Raw genomic sequence first — 16,667 nt, forward strand, 5'->3', positions numbered from 1 at the left:
CATGTACAAATATGCGATATTAAAGTAGATGGTGAAGTGGTCGACCAATTATCAGATCCAAAATTCAGCATTTTTCTGATTATAGAATCAGAGTTTTTTTTTTCTGTTTTTTTAAATCGCATTATAGACAATATTACATTTTAGAAAACATTTATTTGGCTCTGATGAATCCTGCAATCTGAAAAGCAACTAATACCTAAAATTATAAAACATGTGTGAAAAATATGAAGTAAAATGTCAGATATTTGCCTCAGAAATGCAAGTGAGTGGAAGTAAAAAGTAGTAGAAAAAGGAAAACTCAAGTATAAAGTGGTAAGTACCTTAAAATTGTACTTAAGTAAAGTATTTCAGCTTTATATACTTATATTGATTAAACAAATGAAACATGGCGGTGCCTAATTCTTTAACAGCACGGATAAAACAAAGCTGCATTTGGGTGAATAAAACTGCTCAGTCACAGAAAACATTTACACATGTCAGGAGACAATGGAGCCGGTAAAAAACTGGTTTTATTCTGCGCTTTCAGCAAGCATGTTGCTCTCTGAGTACAAACACTGAGGAAATATTACTCTTTAATAAAAGTTAACTTCGAAAACACAGACTCGAAGGACACAACACTGCATGAATGCGATGTGGGCAAACCGATCATTGAATTCTCACACAACATAGTTAAAACCTCATACTGGACGATTACAGTCAGTAACAACAGCTGGACAGACACATGACCAGACACTTAATGGGGTCAAACTCTCCTTAAAAATATATTATATCGTGTTCCCACCCTGAAGCTGCACAGTATACGAGAGAAAAAGCTGCACATTGAATACAACACAATTACTCCACTTTGTTCAAAACAAACTGACAACTAAATTCATAGTGCTGTGGAGTTGTTTGATGGCTGTGAGGTCTACATCGTGGAGCATGAAGTGATGCTGAAGAGACATTGAACATTGTGCAGGCACTTCAATGCAGGTGGTTAGAAGGTCCTAAAGATATGTTGCATCCTGAGATTAAAAAGTAGACAGCAGCCTGAGACATCGATTTAGACAAACAGTATGTAAGGATGATACCTACAGATTTCTAATGCCCTTGTCAACAGTGTTGGTAGTTTTAACATTACTGGTACATTTTTTCAGACTTAAAACACATGTTAGCTGTATGTTTTGTGTCAAGGTTTCGCAAGTTCTAACATTTAACACTGAACAGAACATTTTTAAATCTTTAGCTTTTTCGTTATGATAGAACGCAGCCAGAGAAGAGAGCGAAATGTAAAGATCTTGTGGACAGAGCAAGTCGACTGTCACTGGTTACACTGAGATAAGTGAAGTACATTACAATGTGGTATATTCGGAAGATATAACTGGAATATAGTCGATAGGATATCTCACGAGGAAGCTGCCGTCTACTCTAACTGTGACTAGTTAACAATATACTGTCGCTGATAGTTCTGACTCAGCAAGTCATCTTGACTCATGCTCTGATAAATGTTTGTGTCGAAAGATAACAGTTTCTATTGTGACACTAAACATAGCTGATGCTGTGATTTTTTTTTTTTTCAGAGTGTGATTAGGATGAGAAAGCCGAAATGTCAGGATGTCAAGATCTTAGTAACCAAAAAGCGCTGCTAAAAGAGGTCACAAAGTTTTTATGCCAATAATGTGAATCATGAATGACTCATAATGCAAATTATGAGGTGCATTATTTAGATCAAGGCTTAAGACTGCTGCTTGCAGCTGCCAATCAAATACAATGTCTGTACTGCACTTTAATTCTTTATAACCGATTTAATTTTTTATTTTACTTTATCTTATCTTTACTTATCTCATCTTCCATTTTACTTTAGTCTTTTATTAAATTGCCTTATTTTCCATCTCTGAATATAGTTAAAGCTGAAAAGTGAGTGTTGTTATTATTAATGATCATGTTCAATCAGAACTGTGAAACGCAGCCTAGAACCTATAAATTTGTTGTCTTGTTGAATGTTCCTAGGAGCAAAACCCACACACCAACCTGCCAACACACACACATGCATGTACTTCACAAAACTTTACAAATACTCTTTCAGCAGACAGTCCTGGTTTCCACAAAAGGACATGTACAGTTAACAAAATATAATTTACATAGAAAATAATGTTTATCCAATCATTTGATGCAGCACATCGTTTCTTGAAATATCTAGGGGACAGTTTATATTGTTACATTTAAGCAAAGAGGTCATTTTTAAGGGGTTCTCCTTACCACAACTCATTAAAGGAGTGTTGATGACAGAATATACAGTATAATAGCAAAACATGTAATACACCCTCAAATATTAAATAAACAAAATGGGTCAGAAGCATTCATACAAAAAAAATGCTGGAGTGGACGTCGGTTTCTTAATTATTTTTTCTAGATATAGTTCATTTAACTTCCCTTCACATAATCTCATATTCTGTGGCCTTTCTTAAGAAATTCACTCTGAATAACACGGTTTCCTCTTTTTCTCTTAAAATTTGATCACAAAGGCTGAGTGCTTTAATCCTCTGCTCTCCTACACCTTCTCTGATAACCAATCTGGCCTGATTTAAGCCTAGGTTAAAAAGAGTCGTTAACCACGTCTTAAACCGGGCGTTGGTTGGATCACCCACCAGAGGCCTATTTGATGTGGGAAAAAAGACTGTGTCCAAACTCCACGTTAAAAACTTGTTTGACTATCTGAAGCTTACTAAAAGTGGACTAACATCTGCATTACGAGTGTAGACAACAAAATGCATCATATCATAGTCAATATGTGTTAAAATAGGAGGAAAAAGAAGCATTGTACATGCCATTTCCTAACAGCGGTTCACATAATTCTCATTTATAACTAAAAAGATAGCGAATATTTTGGTTTCTGCTTGTTAAAGTATGACAATCAGAGTTTCAAGTGGTATTTTACATCCATATACCACATTCTGATATTCATTTTATTAATGTGATTTTTTTAGAATAGATCATTAAAATGTATCGCAACAATAAAACACTGCCTTTTCCCACCACCAGGTGGACCTCCTGGTGCAGTGCAGGTTCAGGTGTGATGCAGAGGTGATAAAGAACTGGGATGTAAAGTGAAAATAACTTTTTTCCATTCAAATGCCACCTTCCTGCCTCTTCCTTTTCACAGATCTAAAAAGACTGGTTTAGTGCAAATACAGTAACATGGAGCTTCTACTGCCTTTTTTCATAAGCAGATGTTTGCACGATCTCTGAAGATCTGTGATTGAGAGTTAAGTGGGAAACAAAGGAAAAGTGACATTGAGACACAGTGAGGGTCTGTTCTACTTCTAGTTGGTCTTGGGGCTGAAGCTGACACCTGGCCAGTCGTATGTGTCTGGCAGGAAGGAGTCGTAGCTGGTGTCCCACACAGTGGACCGTACAAAGCTGTCCTTGTCCAGAGGCTCAGGGTAGCGGAACGCCATGCCGTTAGCATAGACATACTCCACCACCTACAGCAAGAAAGACAAAGTGGAGAATTGACTAACAGCCAGACGCATGTACTACGCAGAATGGAAGGTAAACCAAACACTACTAGACAGCTACGACCAACTTTGAGTGTGCAGCATTGTTGTGTTATTAAGAGGCTACATTTAGGTAGGTTTGAATCAATGTGAACAGGTTTATCAATAATCAAACCATTCAGCCAAAGTTGGAAATAATCATTTTCAGGAGACTTGCCTTGACAGCCATCTGGACAGAGACCTCTCTGATGTTGGAAAGAGGAGGATAGAGTCTGCCTTCTTCTAGCTCTTTATCTGTCAGCTGCTCTGCAAGGGTCTGGAAGGAGTACAGAAATACTTTTAGGCTCAAGATGAAATTATCTGATCCAATAAACAGAGACAAAAAAAACCCACTACTATCACTTGGCTACAGCACATTTCTCTTCTGATTTTAGGACTAAATAGAAATAGAAATGTGCTTTTGAATAAGTCAAAATAAGAACTGAACACAAAACTAGCATTCATATTACCAACATGCACTGTGTATCATGCAAACGTTTAAATATTTAGTGCTGGCAGGAAATCATCTTGTGATTTTTATCATCAATTTTCATCGAGCATTTATCAACGTAATCAAGTCAAATGCAGCTTAGCAAGAGAGGGGAGAACACAGATGGAAGAAGTGCAAAGCAGGATCAGTCTTTTAAAAGCTCCTCATCTGTTAGTTATTAAGCCAGAGTCTAGAAAGAGAAGGAACAGGACACATCAGTGGGTTAAAGCGGGTTTATACGGACACTAAACAGCATATGTATGTTTATCAGAGTCAGCAAGAAAGTGGAGGATGGGGTGAGGGCGAGGTAAAGTTCAAGGAAGAGACACATTGAGAAATACTGAGTAATGATTTCCGACCTTGGCAGCCTCTAAGAACACTGTGTCACTGATGTGTCTCACTCCACTCAGGATCACAGCCAAGGCCACACCTGGAATACACACAGAGCAGTGTTTTAATTCCTTTATCATGAAATCCAATGATTGCTCAAAAAGTGCACATTAATATCAATTTGATTTCTTCTCTTACCTGGGAAGATGTAAGCATTGTTCCCTTGTCCAGGAGTGAAGACGCGGCCATTTTTCAAAGTCACTGGATCGAATGGACTGCCACTGGCAAAAAGACATCTACCCTGTTGGACAAAACAAAAAAGAGTGTGAGAGGGCTGATGGCCGATGGTAAAGAAGCCAGGACAACAGGAAGAGTGTTTTGACTAGACAGGAACTCTTAATGATATATTTCAGAGTTAAGAGAGTAAAGCAGAAAGAACTGTGTACATCAGTGAGTGTGTAGGCGTCCTCTGCTGTGCACTCGGCTTTAGTGGTTGGGTTACTCAGGGCAAAGATGATGGGACGTTCGTTCAGGGCTCCCATGGACTTGATGACATCGTGAGTGAACAGACGTCCAGCTCCTGCCACACCTGGAAGAAGGGAAGAGAAATGCTGGTCATCCTGTGCTTGTGAGCCCACAGTTAAAGCACTGAGCCTTGACATGATGACTTAAGACTTAAAATAATGATAAATAGACTCTCCTGCTAATGCTACGAACAAAATCAAATTGATTCTTTTACCAATAATTGCTGTGGGTTTGATGGTGTTGACAGCATCTAGGAAGCTCTGCACATTCCCTGGACTGTCGTGGATAAATGCCTCCTGGTTGCTGTCCATTTCCTGTGATCTGTCCTGGAGTCACATACAGTACATTTGTTGCAACAGTATATCAATTTTAATATAGTAACCCCACCAACAGTGAACCAGACAGGAAGCTACACAGACATATCATGTACCGTGGTCATCAATGTCTGCAAAAATACACACACTGACCTTTATTAGTAAGCCATGTTTATCGTACATCCAAATCCTCTGTCTGGCATCAGCTTGGGTCATCCCTGCCTCCATCATGGCCATGACAATTAGATTAGCAATACCAAGAGCAGCCTAATGAGAAAATAATCTTATTGAGCTAAACATTCAAAGAATTCAAACAGAGTATCTGTAGATAAACTTGAATTCTTATTTTAAGACAATGACTAAGCAAATCCACGTTTTTCCCCCGAAAAGCTCTGGTTGATGTTGAGCATATTTTGACTTCTTTGAGTTCTTGATAAAAATGTTGGTTTACTGTTTATTATTAATATTACCAGATCTGGTCAGCAGGGGGCAATATGGCCATTACAAGAGGGCCTATTTTCCTTTTTTGATATAAGAGAGTTAAAAGAGAAATAAGCCCAAAAGCAAAGAAAAACCAAGAGAATTCACACGGACTGATTAATGGATAAATATGATCTCACCTCTCCAGCGCCCAAGAAAAGCACCCGGTGTTCAGTAATGGGTTTGCCAACGGCTCTCTGAGCTGCGAGCAGACCAGCAAGAGCTACAGATGCAGTGCCTGAAAACACGCCGAACAAAACAATAGTAAACAATTTAGTGTCTGCCTTGAAGAGAGCAGATGAATCACCATTTGTTGGATAGGAGGGCTGGATAGACCTTCTTTGTTTAAAGTTCTGTTGTGCTTGTTCAGTCCTCTTGGGTAGATTTTTAGCAACCGATTCTACCACAGCTCTAAGTGTTTCTTGTAGGGCCTTGTTGCAATACTGTGACTTCAAGGTCACGATATGTAATATTTAATGGCACATTTAATTCAAGCAAGTTTCTGTTTTTATGGTGAAATGAAAGAAACCAAAAGGCTTTTAAAAAGATCCCCCGACAATGAAATGGTTTTGAGGAGCGGCAGTTTTCTTTCTTATTCAACTGTTGATTTTAATACAACAAGAAAACTTGCTTTAAAACAAAGCAAAACTCCCAGATGCTATGTGAATGGTTATACACGAACCTTGGATATCGTCGTTGAAGGTGCAGTACTTCTCCCTGTATCTCCTGATTAGACGGAAGGCATTGTGGTTCCCAAAGTCCTCAAATTGAATCAGCGTGTCCTGGCCCCATTTGTCCACTATAGCCTCCATGAACTCATCAATCAGTTCCTCGTAGGCTTCAGAGCGATCCCGCTTCTGGTACAGGCCCATGTACAGCGGATCCTTGAGGAGAGTCTGTTTCGATGGCAAGGACAAACATGTGATTAATGATTAAGTTTCCTTCTTTCCCCTAAGCACATACACACATAGAGTATACAAACAGCACACATATACAGTAGCTTCCCAACCTCATTGTCTGTGCCAACATCTATCACCACAGGCAGACATCTCTCAGGTCGAATGCCGGCACAGGCAGTGTACAAGCAAAGTTTTCCAACAGGGATGCCCATTCCATAAACACCCAGGTCCCCTAATCCTAAAATACGCTCTCCATCTGTTACTACTACTGCCTACAGAAAGAGAGAGTGGGAGAGAGGAGATGGAAAAGAAGTACATCAATCAGCAAAATTGTAGATTAGTAACATTTAGCAAGCACATTATTCTCAGTAACTGGGTCTTAGCCAGGTGAATGTAGAAAATGTAGAAATCAATTTACACGACATTCCTAGACTTCATGGTTGTGTAGCCAAGTCTATAAGTGACGATCTTTATATTCACAGTTAATTTCTAAAATTCTCAGTGTGGTTTGGACCTCTTTTACACTGTACAAAATGTTGAAAATATGCTATTTTGGTGAGTTTTGCAGGCACTCACTGCAACAATAGGCTCTGGCCAGTTGTCCAAGATGGAACGGATGTGTCCTTTGTCCCGAATGGAGATGAACAAGCCTCTGATAATAGAAACAAGATTGTATGATAACTTTGACGACATTCTGCCCATTTAAAAAAAGGATAAGGAAACATATTTCCACTACAATAACATCCTTAACATGATTCAAGTCAAGTTGTAGACAAAATGCAACACCCATTAATCATCAGAGAGCTCCAGTCAAACTCTGCAATCTATCAAGTAGGGTGATTTTTTTCCACCAGTTAGATCATTTTTAATGAAGACTAAACAGAATGCTGGTAGTTATATAGACTAAAGGCATAAAGCTAAAATGATCCCTGTATGACTTAAGTATTCATTCCGGAAAGGGCAGCAGGTACAGCATGTCAGCCACCAAAGTAAAAACTACATTAAAAGGCTCAGACACCACAAAATTCCTTTATTTCCTTGATAACTTCACTGTTTGCTTACTTGGGTCTCCTGAAGATGTGTCCATACTGTGTGCAGGCAAGGCCTACGGTGGGAGTGTAAACAATTGGCATCAGTTCCTCTATGTCTTCCATCAACACCCTATAGAAAAGCCTCTCATTCCTCTCTTGGATGCCCATCAAGTAGACGTATCTGTGCGGAAAACAAAGAAGAATTAAGAAAGAGAGAAAAATACTTAAATGATATGATATACTATATGATTAATACGAAAATTCCTAAAAGTAGAACAGAGAAGACATTTCTTAGGCTCAACTTTCCAGTGCTTTACACAATATATGTCCTTACTTTTCTAAGGGATCAACCATCTTCTTGAGATTATTCTGGAAGCGCATAGCCTGAATGTCCTGAGTCTCCACTTTGGGAGGCAACAGACCGTGTAGCCCCAGAATCTGTCGCTCCTGTAGAGTGAAGGCCATGCCCTATGTGGGGGAAAAAAAGGGACGAATGAGCAAGGAGACCAGGAGAATGTAGGTATCGATCTTGTACCTGTTAGAGAATAACTTTCAGTCGTGTTACACTGACTACATAACCTAAGAATTCAACAGGCAGCATTTGTTATGAAATGGTGTACTGTGGTTGCACAAATATGTAAGGCCATGCTGTGACATGCATTTTTAATAGTTTGAAAGAGAGTGCCCTGGAGATTTCTTGTGATTTTGTATCTACTATTACTGTTCGGATAGGCAAAAATGAACCAGATAAAGCATTTTATAGATACTACTGAAGTTTAAATATCACCCCTCTGCTACTAATATGTCACTGCTTTTAAGTTTCATACTTAAAATTAATTAATATCTCTGATCTGATAGAATAATAGTAATCGCTGGACTAGTTTACAGAGGCTTCCGCAGGAAATTGTCACAAACTGATGTAGTTTTGTCACGAGAGGGCGCTTTGCATTACCTATGAGTCCTCAGGCTTATGGTTGACCTTTTGACTCTTAAGAAGGGTTACGGAGTGGTAGTGGGAAGACCAGAAAAGCAGGGGAAAAAGGTAAGAGAGGGGAGAAGCCTCAAATAAGCCAATGAAGAGGACTCTGGGAAGAAACACCCCATGTGAAAGAGAGGATGAAGGGGGAGGGGCACAAAATGTTCATGTTCTTGCAGTGTATGCGAGTGTTTATGTGTGTGTAGGTTCACTGAAATATGGGCGTTCACACATGGAAGCCATAACGTCTGGGGCTGGGGAAGGGGCTGATTATTCTGTGACTGATGAATGCTGGGGGCTCCCCTGGCAAACTGCTGAGTCATGCTGATGGAGCATTTCCCTTCACTTCGCTCCATTACTCAGTTCCTCTAAACATAACGCAACATCCTTTTTATTTTGAGTGCTTTGAGACATTCTAACAGTAAGTGGTCTGATCTATAAAATGGTGCAAATTCTGCTTCTGTTTATTTCTTATGTATGTTTATCTGTATATCTTATGACTTGTCTGTATGCGTCTACAGGATGAAACAGCATTTCAAGCACATTATACTTCATCAACATGGTTTTGAACAGCTGTCGAAACTGGATTTACAATTCATACATTGGCCAGGAAATCACTGGTTTAAGTTGTCCTTTTTAGATCATCCTGTTAATTAAACTGCGCAACATAGATCATCCACCTAGCTAACATACTTCACCTATGAGGGTTTCATTAAAATCTACATCGGTAGAGGAATCTCATCACGCATCGTCTTTATTTTCTGTGTGATGTAATAAACAATGCATTCCTGCAACACTCCGACCTTTTCTGTTGGGGTCACAGGAGTCGTGACGATGCGGTCTGCTGAGAGTCACATCTCCTCAGACATTTATAGTCGCCCCATGAGTAGCCGGCATGCTGCTGTTTTTGTCGTGCTTCATGCATTTTTAAGTGTTTTTCAAGTGTGCAAGACACAATGAACTCTGTGACTTGAAGTGCTGCAAGAAATTCTGCCAACTAAATACAAAACACCACCAGACAGCAATACTGCCAACAGAAGAGCATTAAAAACCTTCTCTTCAAATCTTTTTCACACTTGAGTTGGTTTTAATTGGCAAATGGGTTTCTTAAACTCGACCCAAACAGACGAAATGAGCACAATGAGGTATCAGGTGGGGGTGCAATGTGAAAGTTGTTGCTGTAGATACAGTATTTCTTGGGCCATCAGCCAACTAGACTGAGACCAGTCTACATGTAGGTTGGAATGTCTATATTTAGCACAACATGTGCAGTCCTGGCTAAGTTTAGCACAACTTGCACAGAGTGATATCATGACACTTCAAGCAGCTACAGCCTCAAGTTACAAATGTCATCTGTAACTTTCAGTGGCTGGGAAAAAAACCTGACAGCAAAGGAACCGAACAATATCATACACATTTGTTACGGGTTTAATCAAACATCAGAGAGCAACTTGAATTATTTGTTTTGCATTTGAAGGCCCCACCTTGCTGCTGCGATGCAAAAGTAACAACCACTACTGGGTGTGGTTACAGGTGCATGGCAAGGTAACGCAATTTTGTTTGTATAGTACTGATTCTACACAAAGCAGTTCAAGGTGCTTTACAGGCTGTGAGTAAACGAAAGAAAGAAAATGGAGTAAAGCAACACATTTTTGAGGCCTTTACAGTGCAGATATGAACGGCTCCAAAACATAATAAGAAGCAGATAAAAAGAGAAAGGTTTTTGTTGTGATTTAACAGTTTTTGACTTTTGACTAGTGGGTGTGACTTAAACATTCTACCAATGCTTTTCATCTATCTGATGAGCTTCTCTTTAATCACAAATTCTTTCTGGGTAAACAATACAATGCCAAAATGTTACCATGAAGTCATTGGTTAGGAAGCCATTTAAACAAAGGAATGCACATTGTCAATTTTATTACCTTGAAGTATATCAATTGCTAACAATCTTGCCTCTATTATCTCAAAAATGTAAACACAAGAAAAAATGCTTTGAACAGATTCAAATCTAGTGATGAATCAAATTAGTATATGCCTGAAAACCATCAATGAACTGAAAACAAGTTTACACGCTAAGCCAGGTTAGACAAGGACAATTTACATAAAACCTTGGGCAACAGCAAGTTTTATAGTTTCGAAGTCACACCAATCATTAACCAAGGGGGGAGTCTAACTGATGCAGCTCTTGCCATGCCATGTTGTCTGTACTGTCAAAATATTCACACTTAAATGCACTTGCATGATCGCTCAACATGTGAACATGTGTATTTTTGGTAATTGTTATGTGTACATGTGTAAAAATATTCTACTTCTTTCAAAAACATTATACTTCAAGACTGAATAAACATTTCTCAGAGTCGGCAGAAATTTAAATATATTTGTGCTTCTTGAGATATAGAAAAAAGTAGTCTAATAAAAGACTGCCAAACATTTCAAACAATTTTCAGGTCTATTCCTGTATGTCAACACAGCTCTTAGCTATTTTTATCCAGGGATAATAGCAATGTTGACAACTGCTTGGAGATGGAGGAGTGTCAGAGGGAAAGTATGAAAAGGGACCTGGATATGGAGCCTCAAACTTTAAGGAATATAGGGGAAAACTAAAGCCATGTCAACAACCAAAGCCTTGGTCAAAAATATTTTGTTTTAAATAGACAGCATTTTCATATTGTGCATGCTCCACTGATCCTTTGCATTGCATTTATTGGTATTAATTTATTCATCTTAACCAGACAACATTACAAATTTCTGACAAGCTCTGTGTCAGTGTGGAAAATAAATTGTAACACATAAGCCAACTAGCCGACTTCATAACCTGGAACAATTGGCATGGATCCAGCACAAATGGGCGACATGCTGAAAGACGTGTTAATAAAGCTGCCATCTGTTTGACCGCTATGTTCACCGACACACACTCCCACACATAACGTCAGTAATTCACTTACTTTGTTGGTGCGAGGGTTGAGCATGAGGGGCTTGCCCTTGTCTTTGGTGTGTGCCCATCTGCAAACAGAGACACAGGGCCTCAGGGACCACGTTGTTCTCAGTCTGGACAACATGATGGACAGTCTCTGGTCTGAAAGGTCCACTGGCGGAGAGCTGCTGAGGACGGAGAGATAAACTACATTAATAATATTACTATTTTTTCTGGAGATTTGATATTTCCATCTTCATCTACACCTTCATGGCTGGGAGACTTACAATGGATTTGCAAAAGTTGGCTGTAGAAAGCAGCTGTTGTGGGATGCTGAGTATTACTCGCAGGTCTGCAGGCTAAAATATGTATGTGCAGTAGTTCATATTACCATGGACCTTCACATAAATTCGTTCGGCTTTTGCCGGTTTTCAACTCTGAGTCAAGTTTAGTGGAGTCAAACATGTAAAACGAATGTCTGTCAAAGTTGGATTCACACAAGATTCAAACAGCAGAAAGACCCACTTGTCAATTTTAATGTAGTGTGAATGTGAAACTCATAAACTCAGAGTTATTGCTTTCAGAATGAATTGTTCTTGCTTCTGATGGTGAAGCCATAAAAAGCACTACTACTACAACCTTTGAGCATGTGACATCTTCAGATCCTTATCACACTTTAGTATGATGTTAAGCTATCAAAAGTTAAGACTGTCGGCCTACTGGTACGTAATCACAGAGGCCTATAAATGCACTTGGTGTGTATGGACAATTCCACCCTTGAGGATTAGAAATGCTGACGGCTGTGGGCAGTCATTAATCTGGATGCGCACAGAAGTGATTTAGTGCGTGATTTGAGAAACAAAGCCTCAAAAGATTGTCATAATCCTTTTCGCACTGAGCTCAACATGAAGACAGAGAACAAGCTTAAGCATGGTGGAGCATCAGTGGACAGATAGCAAAAGATGGGAAGACAGATAACACATATCACAGAAATCATAGTGACAATCAAGTGACATCTACAAAATGTACCTGAAGGTATAAAATATTTCTAATATTCTGGGAGTGCAGGAGATGAAACAAGCTCATAAATAAATACTGGAAGCTCTATCTGATGGCAGAATGATGCCACATCAACAACCACAATAGTGTTTTCACTTCACACAAGTGCCCCTATCCTACTTTCTGCTGATGGTGGTGGCCTGGAACAGTATCTTCATTGTAAGAGCTATGTCATGCATGTGACCGGTTATTCACAGTTGTGTTATGCTGTGTTGTGGCAGTGCAGGAAAAAAGGCCAAGAGTAAGAGCAGCTTCACATCCCCTTGTGATAACTGTCATAGCAAAAGGTCAGCAGAAGGTAAAAATGCTGCCTTCTTGCAAAACTTGCAAAACTAACAACTTTACATTGCCACATATGATATAGCTTTAATGCTATCTTGTGATTTAAATGTAAAAGTCAATAAGAGCTCAAGTGTGTTGCAAAAGAGAGCAAAGCAGGCCAGATCACAACCCAACTGTTAAATACACTAAAATGTGCTTGTTTAATCCGTTTCTCATGTTTTTATTCATGTCATTATCCAGCCCAAACTTGTTCTGGCCTTCCTTAATGTCAAGACCTGACCCAGAGGAAATGAAACTGGACCTGTAAGCAAGTTATGTGAGGGACAGCAACGTGAGCATCATTGCACGCAGTGTCTATTTTAGTTCCTAGCAGTTTAGCGAGTGAGGCTGGCAGAAGTCTTCAAGAAGTATTGCTTTGAAATACAAGACACAGTCAACTGCAGTCAGCTTTTAGAAAACAACGATTGGCAACGTCTAATCTCCATTATCATATAAACATATTGGACGATGACCTGAGAAAATGACATCTAAAACATTTGAATGATCCCATGGTCTGAAATAACACACAACAGCTGAGCTCAGGTGGCTAAAGAACAAACCTCCGGCCAGCTCGTGTGACAAACAGAAGTCATCTGTGCCGTCAACGTTTTCCTGCCATCCTCCATTCCTGATCTCACTGTTCCTGCTTGCCTACCAATGATATCATATTAATATCCACCTACACCAACATCAGATAAAATATAGTTAAATCCACTAGATCCAGATTCTAATTTGGATCCATTTCAAACTGCACTCACCCATAGATACTGTCCACTTGAATACATCAGATATTTTCATCAAGATCCAAGCATTACTCACTGAGAAACAAAAATGTCGGCTGAGATCCAACCTGCACCCAAATTCGGTGGAAATCCTTCCAGTAGTTCTTGTGTAATCCTACTTGTTCTCTTAACAAACAGTTGGTGTGATCTTCCATTAGCCTGTACTTTTACAGATTCAAAGGGAGCGCTTTGGTCTGATCATGCGCATGTCTCTTTGACCAAACATCTGATGAAAGAAATTACAAACATGGCCAGCTGGCACAGTCTTTGCTTCCAGCAACATATCCAGGAATCAGTGCTTAGAAAGCAGCATTAAAGGCAGGGGGGCTAAGTGGTGCTGCTTCTATAAGCAGCACCAACAATCAACAGACATTTTCATCTCTGTCGATATGACAATCAGAGGGGAAAAACATTCTCTCTGAATGTGTTTTACAAGAATAATTTCTGGCTATCCACATCTACTTTAGCATCCCACCTGTTTCTAGAATATTTAAAGCCTAAACAGAGCAACTAAATCCCTTTTATTATTTAATGTCATTCCAGACTTTATCTCTGTGCCAGATCTAGGTAATCAAACTTGTTGCTTGCAAGATAACTATTGCACAGTGACTGTACTGAACCAGCTTTGTCTCACTGTTGGAACAACCTGAACACACTCCATAGCCACAAACAGGTTTGGATTGTTTGTCGCTGTCATTGTTTGTATGCAAATAGCGCGCAAAAATGCAGCAAATGTGTATTTGTATTTCATCAATCCTAATCAAAGTTACAGTGAACTGATTATTCTAAGTTTGAGATGAGCTCATCAACACAAAGTATCTTGCCTACTTTGGCTTTGAATTTGACCAGCCTAAATGCTCACATGAACTGGACCTGACTGGATAAACTTGAGGTTTAATTGCTTTAATTAATAAATGGAAAACGATTAGGTGAACAAGATAAGCAGTAAGCAGGCCAGACTATTGTGTTTTGCATTACTGCGTCTGGAAGTACACATAATATAATTTGTGTGCAAAGCAATGACTGTATTGACTGAGGCAAGCATAATATAATACAAAAGATTTCTCTCCGGAAATTACAACAGAAAGCCACAGTGCTCTCTTCAGTACACTCCTCTGTTAGACTAACAAGCAATCAATCACACCCACACATGTGTTTTATGGTGTGTTTTACTAGGATCGGAGTACACTGGTGTAATGCAAAGGCTATTTAAACAATATCACAGAGAAGAAGTAGAATGCTTACATTACCTTACACTGACAAAGAGACATCATAATCATAGTTATCAATAACCAACTAGGTGTGGCTTTTCTGACAGGTGTTATTCTTCTCCTTCTCTCTGACAAACAAAGACTTGCCCATCTTGTTTCTTCATTAGTGACATTGAATGGCCACTGAACATCAAAGCCAATGTACTAGATATATACAAAAGCACATACTGAGTTATATTTGAGCTGATTATTTAGTGAGGAAGCTTAAGATTTTTTTTTTTTTCATTTATATGAGTTACTACTGTGCTATGCCTTTTTGTAAATGTGGTAAAACTGTCCATTGTGTTTGATGCTTAACACTAAAAATAATAAAAGGAGATAGTGTTGACCACCCACTCTTTCTACCCCCATCTTGGTTGGAGATGTAGGTGAAAGGAAGGAATGTCACTGCTGAGTGTGAACATCTGAAGAAATCAGATGGACCTGTCAAACAGACTCCACCAGCTACAGTGGTAAGCTAATTATTTAGCCTAGCGATGTCAAACACAGCCAAATCCACAAACAGAGGGAGCTAACAACTGCTAACTTCTAAGCTAACGTTTGGCTAGCTTCCAACGGACACATGCCAAGCATTGTCGTTTGTTTAAGAGCCTGTTTTCGGCGAACGTGTGAACAGAGAAGCCCACGGTCCTAGCTAATGTGTGTAAAACCGGAGACAGCACTCCCGCATGAAAGTTGTTAGCCTGATGAGTCGCCTGCAGTCATTCATTCAGACCCCCTGCGTGCTACGTCTTGGCTCAGTAACGGGAAGTTCTTCGATGACACCGGACTTTCCATTTCCTTGACAATAACAGCTCGACTTACCTGCTCCTGAATATTTTATCACTGCGGTAGCTTCCGTTTGGACAGTTTGCTGTTTTTTTCAGAGCATTTTTTCTCTTGGAGTTCGCCGTGAAACTGCTGTATTTTCACCTCCTGGTCTGTCCTTCAGCCGCAGCCACTGATGCAGCACAGTGGTGGTGAGGAGAGGAGACTGACGCGCACGCAGTGAGCTCGGCCGCTCATCCTATCACGTGCTGGGGTTTCCTTCTTGGTTACCGTAATGACTGTGATATGCGCAAGAAAATTGGAGGGAAGCCCACCGGCCGTAGTTACTGTAAAACAATATCATCTCATTTTGAATAAATAAGTACTTTATCGCTAAGTAAGAACACTTTTTTTTTCTTTTTTCTGTTGACTTTGTTAAATTTAGTATTATGTTAAATCTTGCTATAGAGAGCAAGAATAATTCACTCACCTGTATTTTTGGTGGTTAAACTTCAGCATTACACATGTGTGGGCTTTTCTTTTTTTTTTTTTTTACCTAGATATTGCTAGTTCTTATAAATCTTTGTGTTTTTTGTTTGTTTGTTTTTTGCAAAATAAGCAAAATAATATACAACATGCGCCACAAAGGAGTGCACCAAGGCAGCATTAATAGCTAAACAGTCGATGTTATTAGAGGTTAGGATTGGTCACCTAATTTAAAACTTTACAAAACATTGCTTCTCACAAATTTTGCTACACAGAGCCAGATTACCAACCCAGTTGGCAACATGGATCCCAGGTCCTCAGGTACCCCAAAGGCTGCATATACATTGCATTAAATGACAAGAGCCAGGCAGATCCACACCATCACCGTTCTAGTCCACTGGTGAATGGACCGCAAACTTAGCAACCACTAAACGCAATTTTTAACACAAGCCAGCACTCATCCTTTCACACACACATTCATATATGGGTGGCAGAGGCTGTCATGAAATGCAAACCACCACAGCAAA

General features: G+C 39.5%; 1 protein-coding gene across 3 annotated transcripts; it reads right to left on the minus strand.

The window, feature by feature from the left end:
• Window positions 1-489: 489 nt before the first annotated feature.
• Window positions 490-15,904, minus strand: me2 (malic enzyme 2, NAD(+)-dependent, mitochondrial). 3 transcript variants are annotated; one of them, XM_030415832.1, is made up of 15 exons: window positions 15,712-15,904; window positions 11,506-11,659; window positions 7,919-8,052; window positions 7,616-7,765; window positions 7,130-7,205; window positions 6,664-6,825; window positions 6,337-6,550; window positions 5,795-5,892; window positions 5,328-5,441; window positions 5,075-5,186; window positions 4,782-4,924; window positions 4,534-4,636; window positions 4,365-4,435; window positions 3,694-3,792; window positions 490-3,464 (listed from the first exon to the last, which is right to left on the minus strand). In XM_030415832.1, exons 2-15 carry the CDS (start codon window positions 11,617-11,619, stop codon window positions 3,303-3,305), a joined length of 1,752 nt encoding a protein of 583 aa, XP_030271692.1. In that variant the 5' UTR covers window positions 11,620-11,659; window positions 15,712-15,904; the 3' UTR covers window positions 490-3,302. The 3 variants fall into 3 exon arrangements, with proteins under 3 accessions (XP_030271692.1, XP_030271691.1, XP_030271694.1); XM_030415831.1 differs by having other exon boundaries at window positions 11,506-11,662; window positions 15,712-15,903; XM_030415834.1 differs by lacking the exon at window positions 490-3,464 and having other exon boundaries at window positions 3,699-4,195; window positions 11,506-11,662; window positions 15,712-15,903.
• Window positions 15,905-16,667: the final 763 nt, after the last annotated feature.

The sequence above is a fragment of the Sparus aurata genome, chromosome 5 (genome assembly GCF_900880675.1).
Source record: "Sparus aurata chromosome 5, fSpaAur1.1, whole genome shotgun sequence".
NCBI classification, from domain to species: Eukaryota; Metazoa; Chordata; class Actinopteri; order Spariformes; family Sparidae; genus Sparus; species Sparus aurata.

Excerpts from the sequence above, each read along its gene's own strand:
- me2 (XM_030415832.1), bottom strand. The coding sequence starts at position 11,619 with ATGTTGTCCAGACTGAGAACAACGTGGTCCCTGAGGCCCTGTGTCTCT. Across the intron at positions 4,436-4,533 it reads CAATGCTTACATCTTCCCAG|GTGTGGCCTTGGCTGTGATC; the intron begins GTAAGAGAAGAA and ends TGTGTATTCCAG. Across the intron at positions 3,465-3,693 it reads CTGTCCAGATGGCTGTCAAG|GTGGTGGAGTATGTCTATGC; the intron begins GCAAGTCTCCTG and ends TTCTTGCTGTAG.